We start from the raw sequence: 23,533 nt of genomic DNA, 5'->3' as shown, positions 1-23,533 counted from the left end.
AAAGTCAACTTGGAGTTAACTACCTGCAGTTAGCAATTAGCACGGCTGTGGTAAGAACAGATTTCTTTGTGGCCGTCTCCAATATCATTAGCTGACATCTCAACAAAAAAATTGCCATTGTTGACAAACTGCTGGGGAGTTTTGCTTAAACATGAACCTTTCCTTTAACTGTGCTGTTTTGCACATGAGGTATAAAAAGCATCTGTGTCTGTGTTACTGGCTTCTAGGTTAATAGTCTGTTTATTTTTCCTTGAGACAGCTGTTTGGCTTTCCAGAAAGCACGCAAACACTGATTATAAGGGAATAACTAACACTTACCAAAGTAGAACTGCTCCAAGAAACCATCTAGGAAGTGCAAAAACAGAAAGACGAAAAGCCACTCTGATGCTTTCCTAAGAGGTGAGATATTTAAGTCCCAAATCAGCAAAAGACAGATTACGCCTGCAGCTGAGGCATGTGCTGAGAGCAGGCATCATGCACAACCTCCCTCCTTCGTATTTTCTCTGTTTTCCTGCTTGGCCAGGTCTGAGGGCTGCACTCAGGGTGTGAACCACGCACATCACACCGGGAGTGCTTGGAAAGCTGTGCCTGCATGCACAGCCACAAGAGCTCAGCCACGCAGAGAGCTCAGCAGCCCCAGAGGTTGGACTGCAGCTGGGAAAGGCAGCACTGATTTAAATCGTGGATTTAAGCACCTGGGGGTGAAAGGAGGGACTTCCACTAATTCATCCTATGAGGTCACACTGGGACACTGCTGTTTGCCAAAAGCTGTAATGGTTATCAGCTAGATGCCCAAATTGCTCTGATCCCACTGGCTGTTGTAAGAAAGATGGTTGAATATTGACTGCTCCTACATGTTTCTGTCTGCTGAACACACACAGGCTGGTGTGCTAAGCAGCACGCTTCTTCCTTCTGGTTTCTTTCTTTGTCAATGGAGTTATGTTTAAAAACAAAACTGAAACGTGAAGAAAACACCATACTGTAAGTCTTTAAGGATCCAAGTCACATTTGCACTAAATCCCCCATTTATTTGACACTGTATGTAAAAGTACAGTTTGCACAGTGCCTCACTTGAAAGCCAGACAGAAAATGTTAGGAATGTACAGTGTGGCTAGGACAGTACTGCTATAGAAGCCTCAGCATTAACCTGACTCTTTGATATTTACTGGGAAATCCTAGCTTTGCTATAGCTTTGGGGATTGAGGTAGGTGTTTTTAACACACGACATCTGCACTGTGAGCATCACCCGGCAGGCAGGTGGCAGGAATGCACCAGTACAGGTTAGAGGCTGATCTGCTGGAGCTCTACAGAAAAAGACCTCAGCAGGTGTCCTGGTGGACAGCAGGATGGCCACAAGTCAGCTTTGTGGCCAAGAAGGCCAACGATGTCCTGGAGCACATTAAAAAGAGCGCGGCCAACAGGTCAAGGGAGGTGATCCTCCCTCCCCCTCTATTCTGACCTGGTGAGGCCACAATGAGGGTCCTGGAGCATCTCTTGTATGAGGAAGGGCTGTGACACCTGGGACTGTTCAGCCTGGAGAAGGCTGAGACGGGATTTCTCATGACTGTTCATAAATTCCTCCAGTGCAGGAGTCAAGTGGATGGGATCAGGCTCTTTTCAGTGGGCAGAACAAGGGGCAATAGGCACAAACTGGAACGCTGAATATTCGTTACGTACAAGAGGAAAAACTTCTTCACAGTTCAGGTGACACAGCACTGGCACAGGCTGCCCAGAGAGGTTGTGGAGTCTCCTTCTCTGGAAATACTCAAGACCCACTTGTCTGCCTGCCTCTGTGACCTGCTGTACAGAACTGCTGAAGACGGGGGGTTGGACTAGATGATCTCCAGAAGTCCCTTCCAATCCCTACAGTTCTGTGATTTGACAGCACCAGGACACACAAGCCACCTGGAACAATCACACTCAGTAAACTTTTGCCCTCATTTTAGATCAATCTAGCAATAATAAACTGATTCTTACAGTTCCTGGCAAGCCACCTCAGTATGAGAAGCATTCTCACCCCTTGTTCAAGCCAACGATCTCCCAGACAGACTGCTCCTCTAACTCTGGGAGGTTTGGACTGTGCCGACTCCTCGCTCTCAGCCGTCCTCACGCTGTATTATTTACTCATAGCTCCTATGAAAATTCTAGTTTGGAGCCTTCACCAGATTGATAGCAAGAGCTGTCTTGTGCAGTTTCCCCAGTGGAGAGCTCGCTTCGGTGTCACTTAATAAATCAGCGTTCCAACACGAGAGGAAAAAAAATAAAGTATGTTGGAAATTTAGAATTGGATCTTTTCTGTCATTCTTCTCTCATCACAAGTAAACCAAAGAGGAAAGGAAGAAGCCTGTGGTACTAGAAGCCTTTGGATTGTTATAAGTACTAACCAAAACCTCCAAACAGCTGCCAGAGACTACTTTCCCCAAGCTTATTATTCCATTTCTGTTTCTGCCATTTAACTCAACTGTAATATTTCCATGCAAACGGCATGCTGTGCCTGAAATATCTTATCAAGCAGAAACCAAACTGCTTTCTCTCTTGGAAGACGGATGGGACTCCTAATGAGCCAACACACACACACACACACAAAAACAAAAACAAAAAACCCATAAAATTAAGAGACAAACATGAGAGAGTATTTTATCCTCTTTCTTTTCCCAAAATGCTTTGCCTGGCTTGCCAGCCCCCACGATTGCCACTAACTAAAGTAGACAGATTCTTAGAGAAAAAGTTGCCAGGTCATTGGCCAACATTCCCTTATACTGATGCAAATTTAAATACTTCTTATTTTGCCCACACCTCCGCTCCAATTTCCTCCTAACCTTGCCCAGCATTTTCTGATTCTTCATATCTATCAGCTTCTTTTCTCTCTCTTCTCCATACCATACTTCACACTGTGCTCTCAGGGCTTCTCCTCCACTGTTGCATCCCATTTCTTTAGATGTCTCTTTCAAACTCCTGTCTGGAGCAGAGGCTTTCCTCTATGGTATCCCCTTGCATTCCTTTATATGAGTCCATAAAACAAAAATCCTCATTTCAAGCACATCACAGAGCTGAATAAAACCTGTGTGGGGCACATAGCACATCTCAGATTCCCTGCTGCAGTGGTCAGCACCTTTGAGTTGCACAAATTGATGGGCACTGTTAGCTAAATGGAGGGCTAATGCCAAATGGCACATAGATTTTTATATCCTATTTGCCTTCCTCACATGAACAGAGTTAACATACAGGGAGTGAAGAGAGGACCTGTGTTGACCTCCTCCAAAGAATAAATCCAGAATCTGGGAGACCGAGCAAAGGTAAAGAGAACTTGAAGGGCTACTGAAATCTGTGTATTTAAGCTTGCACAACGTACACCTCTTTGTGGCTTCAGCCCGTATGTTAAACAGCCCCAGTGACTCCAGCTCTATACATCAGTAAAGCACTTATATGATAGGCTATAAATAACGTATAATACAAGTTCCTTTCCCCCCCAGGAAATTCTGGTTTTAGTATTTTATCAGCTTTCAGTTCTGCTGCCTTCTAACAAGCCTTGTTGTTTTTTTTTCTCCTGAGTTGAATTTGGTGGTGAGTGGGAGTGAAGACAGAAATTGAATAAGCCCGAAGGCAATTGTTGCACTGGCAGTGTGCATTGCTTTTCATTTTGGAATTGGCATGAGGGCCCTCCAAGTAACACAAACGCTCTTTTTTGACAGAGCTGACACAAATTATATAACAAGATGCAGTCTGATCGTTTTTTGGGAGGACAGAGATTGAATGAAGTCAAAATGGAAAGCTCATTTCACAGCAGGGGTGTTTCTTCAATGTACTATTGAAGGAAGCACCGTTACCCAAGGGGCTCCAATGGCACTTTAAGCGATGCAAAAAAGACATGAAATGTCACAGCTGTCTAAATCAGGTTTCTCAGTCTATGCTTGGACCCTTGGACCTGTCATTAATAATTTGATAATCACAAGAGCTTGATCTCTCAAATTGTTTACTGCGAGGGAAGGTGCTCCACAAATTATTGGGACCTTTGAGTGGTGCAAGTAACTTAGCTCTCAGAACTAAGACTGATGTATTCTTTGAGAATTCCACTTGAATTTGTGCAAGAAATAAACACCTAAGTACACTGAAAGCCCAAAAAGATGTGCCCTTTTTTTTTCCCAACATAATTTGAACCCCCCTGTAGTTCCAGAGAAATTGTCATTTCACATTCCTGGTAATAGTTTCCTTACATTCAAATCATGCAACGTATTATAATATAATTTTTGCATTAATACTTTCTAACACGTGCTTTCCAAATTTTGAGGGCTGACTGCCTTCAGTGAGTTTCAGGTCCTTCAGGCACCACGAAACGCAGAACAGAGAAGAAAATAACTTGAAATAAGCCATTTCCTAAGCATAAAGTAACCTAAGGACTATTTGTTTAGTGCCTTGTTAAGTCAGAAATAAATCCACAGGAAACAAATATGTAGAATAGTGAGCAGCTTGCTTATGTTCAACAGTCGAAATTTCCTCTATTAAGAACAAATTTTCTCTCCAAAAACCTCAGGAAAAACGTTCTCACATTGAAGAAATTACTCATCACAACAGTCCTGGGCAACGGAAGGATGAACTACATTTCTACATAGGATAAATTCTTACTGTGTGAATATCATCACCTTTTTACTTACGCAGACATATCCATCTAGTATAATGAGAGGAAATTAGGATCCTTGAAACATGCTCATTAAAGCAGTAAAAATAAAATACTTAATTTTTTAGCCTATTAAGGGGTTTTATGTCATTTGAATTTAAAATGCCTCCATAGCATTGAGAACACAGAGAGCAAGGAATGAGCATTCTATCTGCGAAGATGTGCTTGTGGAACAGAACCAAGGAAGGTGCTGAGGTGCAGCTTGATGTCTAGCTCAGGCTTCTAAGGTACCATAACCAACCTCTACTCCAATAACTTAATATATCCTTGGACATCTTTAATTCAAACGTATTTTTGCTTTTTGTAAAGCAGCACTCATTTCCAAAATGAAAATATGCATTAGGAGGCTTGCAGAGAAGCATTTTCATTTAAATATAGTTTATTCGATCAGGACTGCATTATACAAGCAAAAAAGTTATTTTCTATCCTGTCAGCTTGCTGTTAAGATATGGCAATGAATATTCTTTAACTGTGCTTGTTGCCAGTTGTCATCCTTTAAGATCCAGGACTCTGTGCCTAGGGAGCTCATGTGCATCTCCTATGCATGTCTACCGCAGGCTGTAGGAGTTATTTGAGGTAGAATCATCACTGTTTGAAAAGAAATCTTGCATGGCCACTGGAGGAGTTATCTGTATTCTTCTGCCATCGGGAGGCATTGTGAAACTACCATAAATTTAAAGAGTCACAAGCATGACTTAATTCTAGGAAAAAAAAAATCACAGCCTTACAGATTTGCACTTTCCTATATTTAAAAAGAATGTAATCTTTTCTACTAACCAAAAACATGACAATATAACATTTAAAATGATCAAACAAGTTCAGGGCAAAAAAACCCAAACTAACTTTGCCCAAAATGCCCTTGTAAAGGTAGAAGTAAAAGACTTATCACTCAATTTTCCTCCCTTTCCACCCCCCACCTTTTTCTGGTAAAGATGAAAAGTCAAAAGCAGGAAGCCTTAAAGCTCTTCTCCCCTCCCATTTCAAGGGCTCCTTTAGACAGTCGCTACAAATATTTTTGTAAAACAGCCAAAAGAAGATGCACAAAGTTGATCCCACCCTCACGTAATTTAAGGATGGAAGCAACTACTCCTGCGTGCTTATAAAACATCACTACTCATGATATTTCTAGAGCTTAGTCAACGAGTTATGACGGAATTAGCAATTGTCATGCTTAAAATGAGTTCCATCTATTGCCAACTTCTTGCAACACATGCTCCAGACAGCTTCATCCTTTGGCTCAGGACATGTTTTGCTTCCCTCTTTTGTTTGTTCCAGTCACAACTCTTAACTCAGGAGATCCTCACAAAATAAACACGTCACTAAAACTCACTGCAGTACCCCACAAAGGCTCGTACTTTCAGAATGTAAGCAGTGCTCATCTGCACACACCTATGGGTTCAGCTGAAAGATGAATGGACAAAGAAACAGAACTGAAAGCTGTAACACAGCAAAATCATTTTAAAGACAATGGCTATAGTCAAGGAAATCCTTCCTGCCAAAAGAAAAGCTGTATCTGGGTCATTTCCCCTGTTTACAAAAAGCATTCCAATTCTATCTCATTTAAAATTCTTTAATTATTACACAGCAGTACTGTGATTGTGTATCACACAGAACATGGCTATTACATGATCTGGATTGTCCTAAATCTAGTATTTTGGCACCGTGATAACTTAGAACAAATTTACACTTTGCAATTTCATCACTCTCAAGAGAAAACTTGAGTAATAGCAAGAAACTCAGCACAGATGAAGAGCACGCTCAGCCCTAGTAAGCTACTCTACAATATCAACTGCTGTCTTCAGCTCTGATTCTGACCCCATTCTGAGAATGGGCTCTATATATTAGCAAAGTGAATCCTTGTGCAGTAGACCAGCTTTCTGCATTAGTGTGCACAGACCAGCAACAACTCACCATTAACTACTAATTTCCATCAGGGCAGCACAATTGTTTTGACAGTCATGATATGAAAGGCATCAATAAACACAGTGTTTGTTAAAGCAAGATTACAGAATGATAGAATCACTTGAGTTGAAGGGACCTTTAGAGGTCATGTAGTCTAAGTTCCCTCAATGAACACTGACATCTACAGAGATCAGGTTGCTCAGAGCCTGGTCTAGACCATGAACGTCTCTAAGGACAGGGCCTCCACCAACCACTGCCCTGGAAGACCTTCTCCAGTGCCTCACTGCCCTTATTGTAGAAAGCTTCCCCTGTATCTAAGGAAAATCTCCCCATTTGAAGTCATTTCACCTTGTGCCACCACAAAATGTCCTGCTAAAGAGGCCATCCCCCTCCCTCTAACAGCCCTCCTCCACATATTGAAGGAGTGCTAGCAGGTCTCCCTGAAGCTCCCTTCTCCAGGAAGAACAGCCTGTGATATCTCAGTCTGTTCTCATAGGGAAGGTGCCCCATCCCTTGCATCACATCAAAAGATTTGTCAGTATTATTCCTTTATGCTCAATAAGAAAGCCCAAGGCATTATATCATTAGACTGTAACACACTGCTAAGTCAGATTAAACCATCTACTGGAAACCACTACAAATACTCTGCTGAATTAAAGATGAATTACATTTTAAATTATTAGTATAGGTATTAATACTTCTGCCATCAGAACAAAATGATTTAGATAGGAAAGGACCTCTGGGAGTCATTGAGTCCAACCCCGTGCTCAAAGCTGTAACTGTATCAAGATGCTCACAAACTCACTTGAGCACCTTGAAGGGTAAATGCTCCGCAGCCTCTCTGCATGACAGGTTCCAGAGCTTGATCAGAGTAAAAAAAAGTTTACTTTAAATCTAACTGGAATTCCCCATTACATTACCTCTACCCATTACCTCTTATTCTACACCAATGGACCTTTCAAGAACATTCCGGGTGTGAAGTATCTAATTATATACCAACAAAAACATTATCCATTTTCTGCCTCCCTCACATAAGGAATATGCAGTTCCCTCTGATGGAGGTTTTATGTCACATGCTCCTGACTCCTCACTGTTTTGGTGGTGATCCCCACTGGACTTGCACAAGATCAGTATCTGCCTTACACGAGGGTTGTTCCATCCCAGATGGAAGACCTCACACTTTGCTAACTTCTAAAAGATCCCCATCAGCCAATTCCTCTAGCCTGCTCTGGTCACCCCAAGTTACAACCTTGCACTCCAGCATATGGATTACCTCCCAACCCCAGCTTGGTACTGTACACTGTATGGGATTAGACAGCAAAAGGAAGATCTACCTTGAGTTTTAATCAGCTTTAGAGAGATACCTGTTACTTCCATGGACAAATCTGCTCCTATGACTTTGTTCCCCAGATAACACACTACATTAAGTTTTTTTATGAAAGAGACTCATATCTGTAAACGTTTGAGCAAAAAGCAATTTTTTCTATCACTAAATTCAGGTTCTTTTCATTGCATAATACAACATATAAATGATTACTGAAGCAGTCTGGAGGAATCAGTCACACAAAGGCCATGCTTGCACGTTACCAAACATTGAGCATTTATGTAGACATAACCCTCAGCACAAAAACACTGATGTTCAGTACAATACAAAAAAATCCCCCTGAAAACTAACCTTTTTGCACAAGTGAAGCTGAACTAGCTAATTCTTAGAAGAAGCATCAGGAAACAACTTCAAGCAACCAGAAAGACATAAATGGTAAGACACAATGGTAAGACATGAGTAGTTTAAAAAAAAAGTTAGTCAATTTAGAGAGTTCAAGTAGAAATACACACTGATTTAAAAGCCTGAATGCTTCCCACTATAATCCTACTCTGTTATGGAGTATCTCACATTATTTGACTGATACTTTAGGTCAAATCAGGTATTTAATCCTCTTCATAGCCAAGTGAGGCCTTAAAGTTACCCTTATGCAAGGAGATAAGCATGTTGTAATAGAGAAGATTAACAGAATAGAAACTCAATAGAGAATAGAAAGTCAGAACTGCTGCTAAATACCTTCTGGGAAGTTATGAAGAAGTCACAAGATACAAGGGTCTTTCTTTACAGAAAAGAAAAATTCTACAACTCACCTCCTGACAGCTCTGGCATCTTAATAACTATCCAGTAAGTCCTTAAATGGAAATAAGGACAAAAACCTAGCCTGGAAAATACTGCAGAAAGAGGGGGGTGGGGGAGATGAGTTAAAACAACATGCTACACTCATATTGGTACTAGAACTTTCCAAAAATTGGGAAGAAAGTAATACATATTTGGGTACAGTAAAAGGAAGTCATTTTCCTGCCTCCATTCTTAAAAGCAGAACTGGCAGACACCACCTCTTCCTTCTCAAAACTCACAGTGACCTTATTGATCAGTCAGTATAATACTACATAGAAAACCCAAGGTACATTTTAGGGATCTGACTTGGGAGGCATTATTCTCTATTCTGCAGAAAAGAGGTACTAAGAAAAAAATGAAACAGCAGCTGAAAAAAGCCACATTAAAAATAAGTTTTTAAGAAGTTTAATACTCAATACAGGATTTATTTTATTGTTTGTTTTACAAATCTTCAGAACTTCATCCTTCAAGAACGAAAGCTTTCAATCTACCAAGCTCATTACCTACACCTTTAGAAAGGTGTTTCTACCCCCCCCCAAAAAAAACCCACTCCAGAAACAGCCTCCAAAACTAGGCAAGAAAACAGGAACAATCTATAATTCTGAAGTACACTATCCACCTAAATCATTTTACATTTGGGTTAGGCTAGGTTTTTCCAAGAGGTGTAGGTTAGAAATGCATTAGCACTAACAAGCTTTTTTGTGTAAAAACCAAAAAGGATTCTGATTTGCTAACTGTTATGAATGCTTTTGTTTGTACTGTACACTTCTCATTTAAAATGTGACTTCTGCCAGAAAAGAACAGCTGCACATAAAATTCCCCTCTTATAAACTCAGATGGCCCTAAAAGCAGTAACATACTTTGGTACAAGGCAAGTACAAACAGAAGTGACATCTGAAGTTCTGCAAACTGTGATCTAAAATGCTCCAGAATACCATCATACTAAGGAGCCCCAGTAAAATATAACTGAAGTACCAAACCACACGAATTAGAGATAACACAGGTAGTTAAAAGTAGCCAATTTTATTCAAATAATTTTAAGATGAAACAACTGCCTTCTCAATAAAGTTACATACTTGTATGCTTTTTTAGTCAAACGAAAAAAGGTAACTTTCCCACTACAGAATTATGTCAATAGAATCCAGAGTCTTGAGTAGCCCAGTTAGGTGCCTGGAAACAAATGAAATACGCATCAGTAGAAAATAACACAAGAAATGAGTATCACAAAGTTTCATACAACTTCCATCCAACAGAATCAACTTGCCAACCTCTCTATTTTCATCAGTGGCTGATCAACATACTCTCTAGTCATGAAGGTTCAACACCACCCATTTTCCTTCCAGTAGTACTTACCCCACAAATACTTGTATTATAAATGACATCGTAGGAGGAATAAAAACCCAGTATCAAAGAGTACCAGTGTGTGTCTAACTCACTGTTCAATATTCAGAAAAAGTTTAATTCACTCTGAAGTAGTACCAGCTATTTTCATACACGTCACCTCTGTAAAAGAGGTTTTTGGATGGTGAAAGAATTCAAAGGAAGCACAATCAAATGACTGAAATAAATAATTAGGCATTTTTTTCTCACTATAAAACAAAGAAAAAAAGAATGTGAGAAGAAAACAAGAACCTATGAGAAATAAACATTTTCCAGTTTAACCCTCATCAGCAGAACTAGAATTAAGTACATCTGAGGAACTAAGAAACAGATTGAAATTATACGTCATTCACAGGAAAAATATTCTGAAAAACAGCTTATACGAACCTCTGATCTACCACTCTGATTCAGTTTCTTCTCAATGTTCATAGCCAACATTTGACTACGAAAAGACAGGCTTTTGGTCTTCTCAATCACTTGCTGATAGGGTGACACTGCATTGTTGCCCATAACTACATGGCCCTAGAATGCAATAAAGATACAGGAAACATAACAGTCACTCAGAGTGCACAAGCCTTTATTTATTATAAATGTTCTGCTTTCACAGCCTCTATAAAGTTTTTTCTCACATAAAGAAAACATGTGAGTGAAACTCAGTTTGTGGGAAAGAAAAACAAACTGGAGCTCACTACTTCTAGGTAAGGAATCACTCCAATCCATGCATCCTGCCTTACCAGCTTAGAATCCAGTTTGGCATCTAATCGTGCATTTCGAATTAGATTGACAATCCATCTTTCTGCTTCCTCAGGAGTCATATTCAGTTTATCTGCCAACATACTAGAAGATAACAGACTCATTAAAAGATGAAATATGATCTCTCAAGCATTAATAAATATATTTGGAGCCTACAGAATATGCATTAAACCAATACACAACCTGTCACAGCACAAGGTTTGCCTTCCATATTTTTCTATAATTGGGAAGCATACTTTTCTGACCGAAATGACTTTAAAACTTACATTCCTTATCCCCCCCCTTGTACCTTTCATCTCTTTAAAAAGGAAAAATCCTGTCCCTGCTTGGCATACTCTGAATAAGGAATTTCTTAAGTGTACACTTACAAGTGGAAGATTTACAGTACCTTTATATATTCCTATTAAATCTTGCCTACATGAAAATTCCTTGGAAAATTGTATATTAAGTAGCCTCACCACAACATTAAACAGCAACTACTGCTATAAAATAAAAAACTGAATTCCTCTTACTCCTACTTAAACCTAGTTAGCAGTCAGCTTATGACTAAGTAGTCCAGTAAAAGTGTTTAACTGTTATACAACCAGCAACAAACTTCACTCTGAAGTTTCAGAAACAAGTGCCATAAGAACATAGAGCTTGGTACAGAAGATTGAACATACTCATCATGCATTTGAAGTAGATACACTACAGCATTCTGCAATTTCAAGGATGACTAAGAGAGGAGGGAAACGGAGAAAGGAAAGTGCTTAATGAAACAGGCACTCTTATCCAGAAAGAATTCCCTCTGACGGTGTTTCCTGTGGCTCTGCAGCCAACTCCTTCAGTTTCCTGCTGGCATTTGGCTCCTACAGTTTATTTCTAATGCTCATTCTTCCATCAGCCTCCAGACTGCGATGAGAAACATGAGGTAAGGTTCTGCAGACATCACCAAAACCCAGCTGGCTACACTGCTGGTGCACCAGAGGTCAATTCCTCACCACATTACAGGATCTTGCTTACACATTTCTCTGAACTCAAAAGTAATTTTCATTTTCAAATTACTGCCCTATCAATTATTAGCCAGTCCACTGAGCCAGACAACCTATTGAGTTCTCTTTATATGGTCTTAATTTACAGTCCCTGTGAGTTAGAGTGGGTGTAGGTGCAGCAAACACTTATAGGAAAGAGTTATTCCAGAGCAGAAACCATTGCTTCACATCATCTTGTAGTGAAACTGTACCTCTCTCAAGAGAGAATGAAGATAAGGTTTGCTAACTGAGTACTCTTCGCCAGCATGCAAGTTTGTACAAGAAATTAAACCAATCATTCCTGCTTCCCAGCTGTGGGAGACTGCAGTAACAAATACCATCAGCCTTAAAACTAGTTTCTCCTAATTAGATAAAGTTAAGAGGCACTCAGAGCGAAACATGCTCTAACTACTACAGTGGGATTAAGCCTGGTTTATTCAAATTATAACTTCAGCAGAACACATGGAGAATGCCAGCATGTTCATGAGCAATACATTCTTCTCTGTAGATTCAATCCTCTTGCACTCACTATTTGCTAACAAGTGCAGCCCTAGGAAGGGCTTCAACCCTCAAGAAGTCTTTTGAGAAGGAATACATATCCACTGCACTCAAATGCTACTAGTCTTGGACAGATGATTAAGAGCTATGAACTATTTTATTAAATTTAGAAATAGGCAAGTCCACCACTGAAGAAACTAAGAAATTAGCTATATAGACAAGCATATAGCAAACCCCTGCACAATTTCTGTACAGATATTTTCTTCATCCAACATGCACATGGAAGTCTTCTGAATTACACTGTGCAAGTGAGAGAGGGCAAAGAGGGATATACAAAAACTTAACTTCTAACTTTGAAATTTAAATTACTTAAGATTTTAAATATAAAATAACTGAAGTTGCTAAGTAACAAAAGAGCCATCTTTCAGTGAATTAAAGTATTAGCAGCAGCATTAGAAATCCCTAATACTTCCTCCAACCTTTAAGGCAAAAGTTGACCCAATTTCAACATTTGTTGTGATCACACTCCAGCTGAGTCCCTTCACAGGCCACACTGAAGCAACCATCACCAACTCAAAGGGCCCGGATGCACAGCTCTGAGGAGGTACTTCTCTAGTAAAGTAACAGCCAAAAAGCATTTGCAATCCTTCCAAAATAAAGGCACTGAAGACTTATCCTTATTGTAACTATGCTACAAACACCATTCTTCTACTGTGCTATTAAATATGCACTATATAGTACTTGTGTCTACCATACCAAGTTACATGTTGCTTAAAGAAAAGGTCTCCAGATTATTTCCACTCTGTTTTATAAGGAGGTTCACTTATTTGGTTCAAGCTGGAAGAAATGCTATTTACATCTTCTGAATAAACTGAAAGGTTACTGATTTCCACAAAGCCTCTTATATAAACAGACAAGCTGTGTCTAGAGCACTGAAAATAGAGAAGGGGAATAAACCATGCTCAGCTCTTCAATTAAGTACAGGCATATCAAGCTAATCAAATCACACTCTGAACTAATGCTCAAAAGCATTCTGACAGGCCAATTCCTTCAAACAAAGTCTAGAATGCACCAAGAAATACTTCTGCACCCCTCAAAGCCCCAATCTTATGATTATTAGAACTTCTGCAGATGTTTAAGGCTTGTATCCATCATTTTAAACACTATGACCTATTGAAAACAGCATCAGTAGTGATACTGCACATGCAATGATCAGAAGTGGTGTTGTGGCAGCAATATCCATGCTCAACTCAGTTTATCACTTTTCTCAAGAACATCATTAAAATTACAAAATAAAGACACTGTTACCTGAATTTACAGATCACATAACAACTAAAATATTTTACCATATGTAGTACAAAACTGTATGAACTACAAAACAATAAACAGTATAAAGGACAACTGCCATATACCTTGAATTGTAAAGGTTAAAACAAAGCTTGCTATTCCTGCTGTAATTAATAATCTGATTTCTTTCAACAGGAACACCTACAATAAATTAAGATGCAGGCTCTATGCTCTCTACTCATCACTTCTATGTTCTTATGTCTAAAACTTAGAATGACATCTAGCCTTTAGTTTACGAAGAAAAGCTTGGAGCATCTAAATTAAGAACTTGTACCTTCACAGCATGACCCTATGCAGTTTTATATACCTCAAACTCAACCCTAACAGAGCTCTGTTAACAAAGATTTTTCCAGAACTCTCATTTCAAAGTCCCTTTAACCCTAGACATGCAGCACTTCAATTAAAGTATTAGTCCCCTTACAAAAAGGAAACCATTTTGTACTTTTGTTCACATAATTTAAGCATACTTAAAGGTAGTAAACTGAACTAAAACATACTATAGCAGAGTTAAGATCTCAAAAAATAGCCTTCTACCAACCACTGTACTAAACAATTGTTTTACTAGGTGTAACAATTTAAAATACTAGCACTTCCCAGACATGCTATAAGGTAATCTTATGCAGATATCCCACTAGAAATAATTATGAATTCCAAAACCCTAGAACTGTTTTCTGTCAAATCCTTTTCTTTTAAAAAAAAAGCATAAAAATTGCTTCCTCAAGAGGGTCAGAAACTCACACACTTAAACACCTACTAGTGACAAGATTCCATTAATTTGACTATTTACCAGCTCTGATTTCTGCTGTTTGGGAGAATCTCTCCAATGTTCTCTAGAGATTTTTAAGGGACATGAACCAACAGAGAACAGAAGATCAAACAGGCTGTTTGAGATCCCAGTACATGTATAATAGCATCTTTCTGCTTAGTTTCCACAAAGGTAATGGAACCAATTCAATTGAAAAGCCTGCTTTCAGAATATTAGTTTGAGTAAGTGGCAGACATCTTTGCAAAAAAGAGTATCACTGCCTTACAGCTGCATCATTCCAGTAGCGTACACAGAACAAGATATAAGAAAGCAATACAATTCCAGTCACTTTTGAGGGACGTACCTTGAAGACGTAATTGGATGATATATCTATTGGTTTCATATACCTATATGGTGTAAGTAAACAGTACTATATTTGCTACAATTTACTTCATTTACTATCATTCTGTATCAACATCTACAGAAATGAAAACTGCTGTGGGGAAGGGAGGAGGATAAAGACAAGTTGTATCAAATTTCATTAAAATTATTTAGCTTTCGAATATGACTGCTCTAATTCAAATCACTTTAAGAGCTAGAAATGTAGAGAGAACTATCCAATCAGCCCTTAGTTAATGAAAATCATTACATCTGATGGTTGAACATTTCACTACAAAAGTTTATGCTGCCTGTCAACCTCATATGCAATTGATTTTTCAGTACAGCTGTGTTAGAAAGTCATCTCACCCAATGCTGATACACTGATGAATGCGACAGAAAGTCTCAAATATAAAGAGACGAGCATTCTCAATGAAGTCCTCCAGGCATGCAACTAAGAAGAAATCATTCACAAGCACCTGCACGGAGAAGAGAAGTATAACACAAACATGGAAACAATTTTTGGTCACTGATCTTCCATATGGATGGAATGCATAATCTATTAGAAACTATTCTCAGCACATTCCATGCTGGATAAAGAAGTCTATTTAACAGCCTTCTCATGAATCTACAAGGGTGCTGAATTAACATCACACACGTTAACCCGATAACGTTCTTCTGGAGTCTATCCTCAATTATTTCTTTTGCAAACCCCCACTGAAGACCCCCTTAGTAAGGCATAAAATCTAACTGCCCTCCTCTTATTTTAAGAGCCTTCTCTCATTCTGTCTGCTACAAGCCAGCTTCATTAGCAGTACAAGTGGGCACATTAAGTTCAGATTAAAGGGCCACCAGCCCTGAGCAGCAAATAAATTACTAATTCTTATCTAATAAGGTAACCAATATCAGTGAGAAGAGTCAAAAGATATTAAGAACTGGCACTAGTGTTTAGCTGTGAGAAGCATTACTTTATACTCAGCATTTTACAAGAATATACACTTACCAATCCTAATTTCACAATGTTTTTCCATCATCAATCCAGAGTGCAATACCTTTCAGAACAGAAAGTAAAGCCACCCTTTTCTTCAAATTAACACTGAGAAGCTGAAGCTCAGCCAGAAGCACAATCACTTATTCACTTTCTGTTCTAGCAGCTGACTAAATATAACTTGAAAGCTAAACAAGGTTTATTGCTAAGGATGTAACTTAAAAACAGAGCTGTTCAAGAAGAAAAACAACCAAAGAGTAACAGAAAAATACTGGCAATGGAATTAGGTCCATTTCAAGTAACTTAACAGGCTCTTGAGAATTTCATACAGATCAGTAATCTAAGAAATAAAAGTTATAGAGCTTACTGTTTCGCACTCCCTCAGCTTCTTCTGTGCACCATCAAAATCAAAGTTCACATACAGGCATTCCACAAATTCTGTGATGGGGTCCCTGTAAGTGTAGGACTCCTGTCAAAATAAAGAACACAACAGTAATAGGAATCACAGCAACAAGTTCACTTGCATATTATGTACATTGTTCAAACAATTCAATACGAGAGAAATATAGAGACTGTTTTTCAGTAAGAGCCACATAATGCACTTTTTTCCCCAATAGTCTCATTAAATAACCACAAGCACAACTTCACTTCTAGCATTTAGCACTGCAACCTGCAGATTAGAAGAGGGTTCATGACTGCTACTCACCTTTATTAAAGTTTCATTTCTTAACATATGCTAAGAACAAATTATTCCTAAATTCCAATTACAAGAATGAGTTCAAATACTTCATATCTGAAGCTAAATCACCATTTCATATAGACAAACAAGCAAGACTAATACAAATTATGCTACTTCCCCTAAACAAAATACTCAGTTTTGATATTACAAACTACTCAGCTTAACTACAAGGCAGAAACAACACCACAAACATCTGTGAGTGTAAATTAAGATGCAGCTGCAACACCTTCCGGCATGTCCCCAACATTAAATTTCTGACAGCTAAATTCAATCTGCTACTGTCAGCTTCAGTATATATAAGGAGACCATCAGATTAAAGCAGTTACTCAGGCTTTTTTAGCTGTTTGATCCAAACTCATTTTCCTTCCCAGAAGGCCTGTATTTACAAATCCATTATTTAGGTTCAAAATACAGTTTCATGGGCCACTGCATTTCTTCATCAAGTAATTAATGCTCATTATGTGAAACAGCCTGGATAATGTTTTTAGTTTAACCGAGATGAACATGTAACTGCCTACCTATCAGTTCAATATTTGCAGAATCTTCATGTCTTGTGTTTAAAGGATGGGACTAACTTGCCTCTTAGTACCAGCCTGTCATAAACACTGGACAAATCACTTCATTCAATGCATCATTTTTTCTCCCTCCACAGAAAAAATGCAAGTTACCCAGTAAAAACAACTTTCAGACCTATAAAACATTTCAGAGTTTGATACTACAAACCATACAGAGTAGATGACTTATGTATATATCACTTTATTAAGCATATAAACTATTACGTGCTAATTAGTGCCTAAGTCATCAGCCCTCAAACACAAGCTGTATGCTGATTTCAGATGGCAGTTTTTGCAATAAATCCCTTGATCCCTACCAAGCAAGTTACTTCTTTCATTACTCCAGTAAGATTATATGACCAATCACAACTTTGAGAATAGAAGCATTTAAGAAATATACATGAATTTCAATACATAGATCAGTTTTGAAATGCAAGCAGTATCTCCTATATAAGACAATCCCTTTTAGTGATGGCTGAAAAAAAAAAACTAGAGTATGACTCAAGACCATTTCAAGCATGTTGCTGAATTTTCTGTTCTTAGTCTTACAGGGGAAGAAGGAAATCAAAACAATGATTCACATTTTACTTCTCAATGAATGACCTCAATAAAGAGAAAAACAATGTGTAAGAAGTCCCAGTAAAAGCACATTAGATGAAAATCACACAATTTCAGCATAAAAGGAACAGAAACTAAAGACTTGAGTTCTTACCTGCTGAATAACCTTGACTAGGTCTTTCAGCACTTGTCTACGCTTTCGAACATCCTTATTTGTTATGACTGCAGTAGTGAGATAGCGGAGGATGTGAGGGCACATTGTCTGAATCGCATTGAGATACCTGAAGAAAAATCCCATAATGTTCAGGTAATATAGTTTTCCATGAAAACTGCACTTATAGACAGCTTATACATCTTTTACAGTATATGCTAGCACTGTGCATTTATTTAAAGATAAAGGGACGATTTACATTTATTAACACTGACTTTTAGCCAGGGGCAAGGGAAGGGAGAGAAGGCAACAGTGAATAAGGCAGTAAAAGGGTGGTCAGCACTGCAGAACAGTCCACAGACTACTGATAATTTCTTAGCATTGATCTATTGTGTAGGTATCATATAGATATAACAACTTAATTCTCACAAATAACAGTAGTGTTTCAGTTTGCATTCTTATTCTTTAGATTTTCCTGAAAAACCCTTCTCTAAATGGACTTTTTTGAAGATGTATTTGATAGGTCTAACGGACATCTTTCACTACCACCCTAAAGGTATAGTAGTAGCTTGGTATCTAGCATAAGTAGCCACTTTCTGCCATCTATCAGCATTCCTGGTTATCTGGAGAGGTCCCACAAGATTGGAGGCTTGCCAATGTGACTCCCATCTTCAAGAAAGGCCGTAAGGAAGACCCGGGGAACTACAGGCCTGTCAGCCTGACCTCGGTATCAGGGAAAGTTATGGAACAGATGTTATTGAGGGAGATCACACGACACGTGCATGGCAATAAAGGGATCAGACCCAGCCAGCACGGGTTCACCAGGGGCAGGTCGTGCTTGTCCAACCTCATCTCCTTCTATGACTGGGTGACCAGACAGGTAGATGAGGGAAAGGCTGTTGATGTAGTCTACCTGGACTTCAGCAAGGCCTTTGACACGGTCTCCCACAGTATTCTCCTAAGGAAACTGGCAGCCCGTGGTGTGGACAGGTTCACTCTTCTCTGGGTGGAGAACTGGCTGGAGGGCCGTGCCCAGAGGGTAGTGGTTAATGGAGTTAAGTCCAGCTGGCATCCTGTAACGAGTGGTGTCCCCCAAGGGTCAGTTTTGGGGCCCATCTTGTTTAATATCTTTATTGATGACCTAGACGAGGGAATTGAGTGTACCCTCAGTAAGTTTGCAGATGACACAAAGCTGGGAGGATGTGTCAAACTGCCTGAGGGTAGGGAGGCCCTTCAGAGGGATTTGGATAGGCTGAACAGCTGGGCTGAGAAAAATGGGATGAGGTTCAATAAGACCAAGTGCCGGGTCCTGCACTTTGGCCACAATAACCCCATGCAATGCTATAGGCTTGGGGCAGAATGGCTTGAAGAATGTAGAGAGGAAAAGGACCTGGGGGTGTTGGTTGATGCTCGGCTCAACATGAGCCGGCAGTGTGCCCAGGTGGCTAAGAAGGCCAACAGCATCCTGGCCTGTATTAGAAATAGTGTAGCCAGCAGGAGCAGGGGGGTGATCATCCCCCTGTACTCAGCTCTGGTACGGCCGCACCTCGAGTACTGTGTTCAGTTTTGGGCCCCTCACTACAAGAAGGACATTGAGGCCCTGGAGTGTGTTCAGAGAAGGGCAACAAAACTGGTGAGGGGTCTGGAGCACAAGTCTTATGAGGAGCGGCTGAGGGAGCTGGGATTGTTTAGTCTGGAGAAGAGGAGGCTCAGAGGAGACCTTATTGCACTCTACCACTTCCTGAAGGGGGGTTGTGGTGAGGAGGGGGTAGGCCTCTTCTCCCTGATAAGTAATGACAGGACGAGAGGGAATGGCCACAAGTTGCGCCAGGGAAGATTTAGATTAGACCTCAGGAAGCATTTCTTTTCTGAAAGAGTGGTCAGGCACTGGAATGGCCTGCCTAGGGAGGTGGTTGAGGCACCATCCCTAGCGCTGTTCAAGAAGCGTTTAGATGAGGTGCTAAAGGACTTAATTTAGTAGTTGGGTAGAGATAGTGATAGGAGGATGGTTGGACTAGATGATCTTATAGGTCCTTTCCAACCTTATGAACTTATGAACTTATAAGTAGTTATTCTATTCCCCAGAATACCAGAAAAAAAAGTGCCAGTTCTTCCTGTACTACTACCTGCCTCCTTAAAAAGTTACAAGTTATAAAAAAATAAAAAAGCTTGGAAAACTAAAAGCAAGCATTACAACTTCTGAGTCACTTCAGGCTGCAGACTCAGTGTTGGATAAGACTGCATGACCATCTTTCTTCAGTGATTCAATATAGTACAGCACTACTTACTGTGGTTGATAGAGAAAGAGATCAATGATATTGTCTCTCCCTTTAGGATGATTAAAAAACACAAATAATGACCAGTGGATGAGCCATGTTCTTTGCTGAAGAGACTGCAGTGGAGAACTGACTGACTGAAAGGAAAAAAACAACTAATTTAAACCAAAATACTAAAAATCACAGTTCTTAAAAGGTCACCATACTAAAGTTATTTCCCTTTTTAATCTTGAGCTCTTTCTAGCTCTTCAGGCCACAGCTGAAGAAGGAACACTACTTGACTTTTCTACCTTCTTAGTTTATTCTCTTCTCTAAGCCATCACAAGAACATTTACCATAGACTTCTCCCAGTGATGAAGCACCACACCACAGGTGTGGCCTTAACCTTAAACAACTAATACAGCACAAGTAAGGGCTCAGCTCCATACACTGCTGGATTTGCTCCAAATTTAACTGCATTTCAAGGAGCTGGAAAGCAACACATGAATGAAGGGATGCAACAAGTAATAATCACTCACAGATTCATAAATACTACAATTTCTACCCAAAAAGCCATGGTAGTTTAATGACTAAATCAGATTTCAGAGTCTAATAGAGCCAACTTGGTTAACAATTAGAAACAAATCTCAAAAAAAACCTCCATTAACATTCCTTATCTGCCACACAAGGTAAAGAACAATTCTGGGGAGAGGAAAATAGCAAAAGCTTTTAAGATTGTGGTTTAGAAGAGTAAAACTCCAAGTTAATTCACATGTGGCCACTTAAGCCCAACAAGCAGATAGTTAAGATAAGTTCTTAATCACGTCACCTGCTTTGAATTAGTACTACAGTCCCATTCTTTCACTTCATGTTCCTGCTGGCAATCTCAACTCACATCATCACATGCTAAGGAAGCTAAACTGACTGAAACCTGTTTCTGATAACAAGCTTCCTTGCATTTTTTTATTAAAATTGTTTTCTTTAAGGCAGAGTATAGTTCAGATGCATAAACTTACACCCTTATATTAAAGGAACCATACAACCACCTGAAATTAAAGTATCAGTTTCTCATAATGATACCACACTCCCAAATCCATCTTTGAGGTAGATTTGGTTTACTGGAAACACCTTAAAAGCTCTCAGACTTTTTTTAAGGGATGAAAGTCACTTAAAAAAAACATATTTCTTCATTTTTTTCCAGCATTCTTTAGTTTTCTCACCACCATTTTAGGAATGCACAACTGTCTCCTGTGAAGCACGGTAAATGGCTCTTAACGAGACTTCAAGCAATTCACAGCAAAATTTGAAAACTAATAACTCTAACCTCTCACCTCACTAACGTGACCAAGATTGTACTTACATTATTATCTATTGTCTCCTTCAATCTTGTGAGATCTTCCATGGCTGCATCCCAATTCTGCATGAGAATTTCAGATGCCAGTTTCCCCCACAGTGAACTCAAAGCATTTCTGTCTGTTGCTGGAACCTATTTTTAGACAACAGCAGAGTTATACTCTGATCATTTTTTTGAATTATTAACTTCTAAAAAATATTTTCAGGTAATATTTTTAACTTACTGAATGTCAAACTTGCATGATTCTCTCTCTTTAGACATATTTCTTAAATCTACATACAGAAAAACAGCAATAAAACTTCTAAAGCCAACCCTAGAAAATCCTGAAAGACAAAGCTCCCTGCTTCTGTAGGGCAACTTAAAAGAATAAATAAATGGCTGAGCTTCAGATGACTCTAGTTCCAGGTTTTTCACACCATGTAATAATGCTTCTGAACAAACCTCTCACAAAGCAGGTTCCAAAGAACTTGTGAGAGCAGGTAATCACATCAGAAGAACTAATACTCTTAAGCTCTTCCTGCTAATGCTGCAACAAAAGCATACTTATAGAAATGCTCAGACCAAATGTAACTTTGCTGTAGCAAGTCTGTTTCCTAGAAGTCTGAGGTCAAGTTGTGTTAGATTTATACAGGAATAGGTTATGCTAGGTCATTCAGTGTCAAATTCTATTCTCAGATCTGTTACAATAGCTCCTTCATAGGCTGCATCATCACAAAATTTAGAAAAGCCTTCCAGTAAAAAAAAAAAACATACATCAAACTGCTACCAGCACAAAAACAGTACTTGTTTTGGAATTAGTTATTTGACATAAGAGCATAATACTAAACCTAAAGCACTGAGAATTAAGGACACCTGCCCACAAATCTTTTCTAAGTAATTTGCCTCCTCCCTCACCCATGAAACATACACACAACACAAAAATCATACAGAAGAATTCAGCCTTATCAACACTTAGATCAAGAAACCATTCTTACTCTCAACCTTATTTTCATTAAGAAATAATCTCCAAGTTACTTTATGGATTACAGTCACTTGGAAAACTTACTACTACTTACTGTAGCAGCATTTCAGGAAGTTTAGGATAATTTTCTGGGTTCAAACTAACCCGTCCCAACTCTGCCACCCACCAGCTCAGGCTGCCCAGGGCCCCATCCAACCTGGCCTTGAATGCCAGGAAGGATGGAGCAGCCACAGCTTTCCTGGGCACACAGTACAAGAGCCTCACCACTCTCAGAGCTAGCAATTGAGATACCAAATCCAGAACTTACCAGAACCCTGAAGAAGTACAGGTATTCTGCAGCCCCAGAGTAATTGCCACATTCATACTGGAATTTCGCATACCTGTAGAGGGTATCTAGGTACTCCTGTCTAAACTGAAAAGAAATAATGTTTTCCGCAACAGGAAGAAAAAATGGTATTACAAGCCTGTTTTAAAACAGTAACCTTTAAAAACCATAAATAATGGTAACCAACTCTAATCAGAAAATCTATGCCAAACACTTTAATCCATGCCACTGAATTAGCTAGAAAAACAGATGAAATTCTGCTTTACAAAGTAAGGCACGTCCTAGCTACAATAATGTAACTAACATTAAGCTCTAGCTTTACTTTTCCTTTGTATAAGATGTATACAGTCAAAGACATTCAAATAGAATACTTCAGTACTAGAAATTCTGCCTATTAGCTAATAGCAAGTGAGACAGGCCAAGTCACCAGTACACAGCTGTTCAGTTGTTGACTGTGGGTGGGGGGGAAGGGAGTAGAAAGGAGATGTTTAGAACTGAATTCCAACAGATACAGCAATTAGAACACTTACACCATGCTTCTCAGCTAAGTAGTCAAACAGCATTCGACCATCCCTAAAACAAGAAGATAAAAGCCAATGTTTTTACCAAACAAACTGATTACCACCACATAACACGCTGCACACCAATCTTCAACCATCAGAATTACCTAGTATTAATTTAGAATACTTCTCTGGACACTGTGCAACAGTAAATACAATAGTGAAGTCACTACTCTTAGCATTATGAAAGAGTTCTATTATCTGTTAAAATGAACACATCTTAAAATTAGTACCAACCA

At 39.2% G+C, this 23,533-nt stretch overlaps 1 protein-coding gene across 2 annotated transcripts in view; it reads right to left on the bottom strand.

The window, feature by feature from the left end:
* The window catches only part of EIF3E (eukaryotic translation initiation factor 3 subunit E), a 152,293-nt gene that overhangs the window by 122,281 nt on the left and 6,479 nt on the right, over positions 1–23,533 (bottom strand). Inside the window, exons 4-13 of one of the 2 annotated variants that reach the window (XM_065752967.1) lie at positions 23,265–23,307; positions 22,717–22,821; positions 21,455–21,580; positions 20,128–20,252; positions 17,843–17,969; positions 16,205–16,306; positions 15,219–15,328; positions 10,853–10,955; positions 10,506–10,640; positions 9,837–9,908 (exon numbers count right to left, since the gene is read on the bottom strand). In XM_065752967.1, the coding sequence (XP_065609039.1) occupies positions 9,870–9,908; positions 10,506–10,640; positions 10,853–10,955; positions 15,219–15,328; positions 16,205–16,306; positions 17,843–17,969; positions 20,128–20,252; positions 21,455–21,580; positions 22,717–22,821; positions 23,265–23,307 (1,015 nt within the window). In that variant the 3' untranslated portion in view covers positions 9,837–9,869. Of the gene's footprint in view, positions 1–9,745; positions 9,909–10,505; positions 10,641–10,852; positions 10,956–15,218; positions 15,329–16,204; positions 16,307–17,842; positions 17,970–20,127; positions 20,253–21,454; positions 21,581–22,716; positions 22,822–23,264; positions 23,308–23,533 lie in introns of those variants that run through there. The other variant, XM_065752966.1, reaches the window with a different exon arrangement.

Source organism: Cyrtonyx montezumae, unplaced genomic scaffold, assembly GCF_038088225.1.
Source record: "Cyrtonyx montezumae isolate F1298 unplaced genomic scaffold, pur_monq_1.0 scaffold_8, whole genome shotgun sequence".
NCBI classification, from domain to species: Eukaryota; Metazoa; Chordata; class Aves; order Galliformes; family Odontophoridae; genus Cyrtonyx; species Cyrtonyx montezumae.
Note: the sequence above shows the minus strand (reverse complement) of the source record. Positions and strands in the feature narration are given on the sequence as shown.